The sequence below is a fragment of the Phaethon lepturus genome, unplaced genomic scaffold, assembly GCF_000687285.1.
Source record: "Phaethon lepturus isolate BGI_N335 unplaced genomic scaffold, ASM68728v1 scaffold24560, whole genome shotgun sequence".
Taxonomy (NCBI): domain Eukaryota; kingdom Metazoa; phylum Chordata; class Aves; order Phaethontiformes; family Phaethontidae; genus Phaethon; species Phaethon lepturus.
Genome location: NW_010512932.1, coordinates 9,962 through 16,685, shown reverse-complemented (window position 1 = coordinate 16,685; position 6,724 = coordinate 9,962). Strand labels below are relative to the sequence as shown.

Here is a 6,724-nt window from a genome sequence, read left to right as displayed (position 1 = left end):
GGTGGGTTTGTGCGTGCTCCGTGGCGTCAGCGCTGAACTGTGTGAGCACAGAGCCCTATGGAAGGGGAGTTTGTTGTCCACGGGCCTGGGGCTTGGTTTTGGCTCCGGTCTCCAGCCTTGCCTCAGCACCTCTGTGAGCAGCTGCTGAACGAACGCTCTGCTGCCAGCGCCTCCTCAGAGCGCCGCCTTCCCCCGGTCTCTTTGCTCCTGTCACCAGTACCCTCTTAGCCACCTGGGTTCAGTGTCCCCTCCGAGACAGACCGCCGGGTTCATCTTCCTCGCTTTGCCTTTTACCTTGAGCATGACCGCTCCTTGACTGTGACAGCTTGTCGAACATCAGTGGAGGAAGAGGAGGCATTTGGTGTTACAGCTCTTCTTCAGACAGCGTCTTGTGGCCTGCCTGTCCTGGCTGCCTGGGGTGTTTGGAGCACAGGGCTCTCAGATGCCTTGGCTGTGCAGGAGCTGGCAGGGTGTCTACCGCGATGCAAGCTCAGAGTGCTTTATGGGACTGTAGGTTTGGAGGTAAGGAAGGGGAACGGGGTCTCTGCAGAGCCTGTCTCTCCTCTTGTAGGGATCCAAGGATCAGAGTGAAGCCCAGGGCTGGATCCAGCGCTGGCAACAGGCTGATGTGGAGCATGGGGTATGGTCAGGCTGTTTGCTGCCGCTCCGTCTGCTTGTGGGGATCCTTGAGGAGCTGGATCCAGGGCGTCTCTGCCTGGGGTGCCTGTACCCATCCAGATCTTTGCACTCAAAGAGTGTCGTCTCTCTTCAAACAAGTTCAGCCGCTAGAATAAGTCATAGTCACTGGGCATTGCCCCGTTTGCACTAGTAAAATCAGCTCAACTGGAGTTGAGACAAGCACCTCTGGGAAGGGTCAGTGCTGTTGTCAGCAGGACCCAGAGAGCTGTAAGGGGCACCTGCATCCCAGTCAGTGTCTCTGAGATGAGCCCCACATTTAATTCCTGTTTTGGCAGGAGTCACACAGCTGTGAGCACTGCTGGACCCCATTCTGCTGGAAGCATCATCACTGGCAGCATGTGTGGCCTGTCAGGGAGGCATGGAGGCCCTCACTGCCAAGGTAGCACTGAGAGCAGTGGGAAATGAGGAGCCAATTCTTCCCCCCTGTGCATCTCCCCCAGGGCTGGATCAGCCCCTGCAGCCCTGCTGGAGCTCTTGTCATGGGCCCCTCTGCAGCAGGAGGAGGGGAGCAGGATGGGACTGCTGCAGGGCTGGGGCCACCATGGCGTTGGGCTGTGGGTGCCACTGGTGTGTGGGGCCATCGAGGCATCTCGCTAGGTGTCCTCCGATCCCTGCTCTGGCACATCCAGGGAACAAAAGCTCTTCAGAGCCCATGGTTTCATAATTGCTCCTTGTTTCAGTGTTGGGGTCCTCCCCCTGCTCCTTGAGGGGCTAAAGCGCAGAGACTTCTCAAAGTTGGACAAAACAAGCCACTTTGGGGGCTGGAAAACCTCATCGTTTTGTTTTTTCTTGTGCAAAACCACATCCCACAGCCAGGCAGTTAACCTGTATTCCCCAGGGCTTGGGAGCGCTGCAGTGCTGATCCCTGCTTCTCTGCAGGCTCCAACCCTCTCTTGCTTCCCCTCCCCAGGGGTCCTGCGTGCCCCCCAGGAGTATCTGGCGTACCCACACCTCTTGCGCTGGGGAGTATGTGGGGTGCCCTGTGGCCTGCACGTGCTGAGAGATGCAGGCTGGTCCCAAAAGCAATGCTGGGGGTAGATGGGGGCATGGGGTTTAGCAGGGCACCAGTGAAGCCCCTCTGAGTGGGTGGAGGCGACGGGCTGTGGTGTGATGCTGCAGCTTAGGTGGCAGGGGCACCCCAGGGGCCAAAGTCCCCGTGGCTCCTGAGGCTCCTCCGCCTGGGGGGGCAGCGCTGGCAGAGCTGTGCTGCAGTGAGGGCGCAGCCACGCTGCCTGAGCACGCCACACCTGGACCTTCCCTGTGGTGGAAGGATCCTGCCCTCGTGGGGCCGGCCACAGCGGGTCTGCGGTTCTGCGAGGGCCCTGTGCACTGTGGTGTGGCCGGATCCCAGCAGGGCATGTGGCAGTCCAGCTCCTGGTGCTTTCCTCCTGCCTCAGTTTCCCTATCTGCAGGGACCAGCCTTGGCCTGCTCAGGACTGGCTGGCTGACTTTGGAGCTTGATGTTTTCTTTAAAAAAATCTATGCCTGGGCAATGGGTGAAGTGTGATGAGTGCTCAGAGCCCCAGCAGGGCTTTTGCCTGTTCTTGCTACATTGAACTTCCCTGGCTCCAACCCCGGTGTCCTGAACAGCGTGGGACATACTGTCCTGCGGCCACTGGTCCATCCAGACAAAGTGGTTTGCTGAATCTCTGGCAGTTGGTGTTGCCCCAAGGCAGCTCCGGGCTGTGGGTGCCGGCAGGAGGCCCTGGTGAAGGAGGAGGGGAGGAAGGGAGTACACAGCAGCAGAGCTCAGCTCCAGCAGGATCAGGCCCTCTGTGGTTGGCGGAGCGGGGGCCCGGCTGGCATGCTGTTGCATGGCCCCACACAGGTGTTCCAGGGAGCCCTTGGGGCTGGCGAGGGACTGCCCCAAACCTGTGGGCTTGTGGCCGCCTGGCCCTGGGCATACTGTAGGCAGGGTGTCAGGAAGCTGCCAGTGCCGATGATGCTCATTTTACTGTCTGGGAGTCCTGTTAACCCGGTGTAACTCCATTAACTTCCATTTAAACCAGCAATTAACTTGGTCATGGCCGTTGGTCCCGTGCCCACCGCTGCTTCCCGTGGTGGCTGGCATGCGTCCCCTGATGCACAGCCTTGGGTGGGAAATGGAAAATCGCTTCTGTCTGGAGGCCGTGGGCTTTCCTGGGGGACGGGGCCACCTGGGCTGGCCCCTGGCAATGCTGCGACCTGTGGGAAGGTGCAGGGCTCAGCACTCCCAGCCTGGGTGCTGTGGCTGTCCCCAGGATATGAACAACCTGCTGGAGCTGTGTGCTGGAGGCAGTGACAGCCCTGCGGCTGGGTGTGTGCCCCCGTGGCTCTCGGTCCAAACTGGGCTGCCGGGAGGACCGGGGTGGGGCTGAGTGCTGCTCCCGGGGATACCTGAACTGCAAGGGTTTTTGGGGCCGTGGGGCAGCGCTCCCTCATGCCTTTGCTATTGCGGTGCCAGCAGGCCTTGCTGCAACCAGCGCATGGGACCCGGGGGATTTAGCTTAGGAAGGATGTGTTGGGTTTTTACCATTCTCATTTCTCCAAGTCACGCCGGTTCCTGGAGCTGGGTGGCTTGGGCCTGACCACAGCATTTATCTGCAAATAGATGCCGGGTGCCTAGACCTGACGTTCGGCAAAGGAGAGAATGGAAGGCAGGGAGTGAAGAAACTGGGTGCATCACGCTGGCGTGAAACGGCTGCCAGCTCTTCCCTTGGCTGCGTCCTCTCTAGGTTTAGGGTGGGGGCAGGAGCCAAGACCGTGGCAGGGTTTGGTTTGCCCCATCTCAAGAACAACCCCAGCACCAAACTGGCATGGGCGCACTTCGTTTTCTCTCCTCCCCACCGCAGAAGACCCCAGTTGGGCCAGGCAGGCGATGGAGCTGCGAGGTACCAACAGAGCCAGTCTGTGAAACTTGGCCGGGAGGACAGAGGGAGATTGATGTTTCCTTGGGCGCTCGGCCCTCAGCTGTGGGCTCTGCCTGCCCCCACGCCAGCTGGGGACAAAAGCACCGGCCCCGGGTGGCACGGCAGGGCTGGCGTAAGGCCCCGGGACAGCTGGCAGCTCTGTAAGGTTGGCATCTGCCCAGCAAGCCGGCACAAAGGGGCTGCGCAGGGGGGCTTACCCGTTGGGGTGCTCGCCCATGTTCGGGTGTCTGAGCTCCACCGTGGAGCTGGAGCCCCCCCTGGCTCCACATCTGCCCTATCTTGGGTCCTGTCCCCTGGCCAAGCCTGGATGGGGTGGAAAGGAGCTGGGGTGACCATGGGGAGCACCCCACGGAGCTGGGGTGGGATGGAGGAGAGCGATGGGGTTTGGAGCTGGGAGCTCACGGGGGGCTCCTGCACAGCCCTGCTGGCATCTCCCATGTGGGAGGTAAAACCTGACACCAATTATGTCAGAAAAATCCCCTGGGGAGGTAAGGATATCTGGGTGTAATTGCAGGTCAGGGCTCCTGTCCCCACAGGGCTGTCATGCCCTCATCCTCGTGTCCCTGCCACACATGACGGGGCCCACCAGGAGCTGGAGCTGGCCGCAGGGTCCTCAGCAGAGACAAACCCCCAGCACACCACTGAAAATCCCATAAAGGCTTTATTTGCGTATGAAGAGTGATGCTATTTAAAAACCCACTGCTACCAGGGGGTGGCTTGGCCGGCCAGTGCCCGCGGGGGGCGCCCCGGTTGGTGCTGCCCGGGTGCTGGCCCCTCCCCGTTTGGCACTGCCTCGAGGGGCCGGGTGAGCTGAGGAGGTGAGGTGCACCCCTTCCTCTGCCTCCAAATGGGGCATCCCCAAAAACAAGTCTTGAAAGCTTGGCCTGGACACACGGTGGCGCCCCACGGGGCCCCCGGCAGTGGGGAAGGTATGCATGGTGGTGGTGGGATGCAGCTGGCTCGGCCCGTCCTGGTGGGTCCCGGGCATGGCCTGGTTCTAGCTCCCCTCAGCTTGGCCCATCTGTGAAATGGGTGCATGCGGCTGAGTGCTCTGCAAGGTTTGGGGGGCTGAGCAGTGTGTGGGGGGTGCGGGGCTTTGCTCCCAGTGAGTTGTGTGAGGGAGAGGGTGATGCCTGCCTGCTGAGTGGGGCCAGGGGCCATGGCAGGGGGTTCTGCCCAGGTCTGGCTTCGGCAGCGATGCCCAGGTCGGGCTTCGGCAGCGAGTGCTGGCCTCCTGCCCACATCCCCGGGCTCTGCAGGGGCCCTTTTGCCATGACAGCGGGTCACCGGGGCCCTTGCTCTGCCATGGCGGCACTACAGCCTCCAAGGAAAGGAGTGAATCCTGTTTCCAGCCTGCCCTGCCTGGAAGACCCTGGGCCCTCTCCTGTGCCCGGGACCATGGGGGGACAGACCCTGCTGGGCTGTGAGCCCCCCCAGGCTGGCTGTGAGCAGGGGGAATGGAGACCATCAACACATTTCTCTCTTTAGGACCTACATAAACACCACCTACTGCTTTTATTTCTTGCTAAGCATGGAGGATATCCAGGTCTGGAGGGCTGGAAGCCTTGCTGAGCTTGTCCTGTCAAGGTTTCGGCTGCTGTCCTCTCCAGTGGAGGAGCCGCAGGGGGGAACCTGCCCGGTAGCCGTCCTGGGCTTGTCTTGTCAAGGTTTCGGCTGCTGTCCTCTCCAGTGGAGGAGCAGCAGGGGTGAACCTGCCTGGGGGACGCCGTGCCTGGGCGCCAGGGTGGGGAGAAAGCTGGGCAACAGGGCAGTTTTCACCTCTGGCTCTCTGCTGGCACTGTGGGAACGCAGCAGTCTGGGGATGCCACCATTTTACCCCTCCAAAGGGATCGGCCAAGCTGCCCCTGCTACTTTCATCCTCAAAAATCTCCCTCCGAAGACGGGCTGTGAGCCCTACCCTGCAGGTAGCACCAGCTCCCCGGTGCCATGCGGCTCCTGTCTGCGGCTGCAGTGGCCGTCTGCGCCCCTTCACTCTCAGCGGGACTGGGCTTGCCTGCTGCCTGCCCCAGGGCTGGCGTTTCCTCGGAGCAAATGGAGCCTCCTGCCCAGGGTCCCTGCCACAGTCCTGCCTGCGGCTGCGGGCACCATGGGCAGCTCTGGGCTCTGCAGGGAGGGAAGCATCCCTGAGCCGCTGCTTCGCTGTGCGTTGGAGCTGGCTGGGGGCTGGAGAGGCCCTGTCTGTTGCTGGGCTGGGGGCTATGGGGCCATAGCCAGCACCCCACACAGTCCGGGTGCAGGCAGGGGTGCTGCCTGCTGTTTCCTGCAACCAAACTCTGGGCCAGCGGAGGAGAGAGGACTGCAGCCTTTCGCCTGGCTGCTTGTGGCCTGCGGCTCAGCAATGCTGCCTGGAGAAGCAGCAGCCTGACACGGAAGGTGCGGAGAGGTGGCGGGTGTTTGGCTGGAAGGTGGTGTTCCCCGGCCACCAGCTGTGCAGCGTCCCAAAGCACTGGGGGCTCCCTCGTGCCATGGCAGCGCAGCACCCCCGGCTACCTGAGGGTCCCCAAACAGCACAGCATCCCTGGGTACCTGGGGGTGACACCAAGCAGGAGGGGTCCCTCTCACCAGCTGACCATGGGGACCTGGGGTTGCTGATCCTGCCCTCGGTGCCCCAGCATCTGAAGGGACATGGGGGCTGCCACAAGTCCGGGCTCTGAGTCCCAGTCCAGCTGTGCCGCTGCTCCAGGACAGAGGGGAACATGGTTCTGGCTGAGCTCGCGGCACCTGGGTGCTCTGAGGGGGGCAGACCGAGAGGCAGGCCCTATGCTTTTCCGGGCCTCAGGGCACAGAGTGGATGTCCTCCGAGCGCAGCACTTTGTAGACGACCCAGTAGAAGATATTGAAGACCAGGAAGGTGAAGGGGAAGACGGCTCGGGAGATGGTGTCGATGCGCTTGGCCCGATCGATGTAGCGCCTGCGGAGGCTTTCACCTTCCTGCAGCAGCATGCCGGCCAGGGGGGGGCTGTAGATGCTGGGGCCCTCCCCGGCCCCGTCCTTCGGCTGCAGGCAGTGGCCCAGCCCGTAGCCTCGCAAGTAGAAGCGGCTCTCGCGGACGAGCTCTTCCTCCTGGCAAAGGGAAAGGCTGTCAGCTGGGGCAC

The 6,724-nt window shown here is 62.1% G+C and overlaps 1 protein-coding gene across 1 annotated transcript in view; it reads right to left on the bottom strand.

The window, feature by feature from the left end:
• Positions 1–6,404: 6,404 nt before the first annotated feature.
• Positions 6,405–6,724, bottom strand: part of LOC104622125 (glycine receptor subunit alpha-4) — a 7,081-nt gene continuing 6,761 nt past the window's right edge. The window contains exon 8 of the mRNA XM_010288799.1: positions 6,405–6,693. Within this exon, the coding sequence (XP_010287101.1) occupies positions 6,405–6,693 (289 nt within the window). The remainder of the gene's footprint in view (positions 6,694–6,724) is intronic.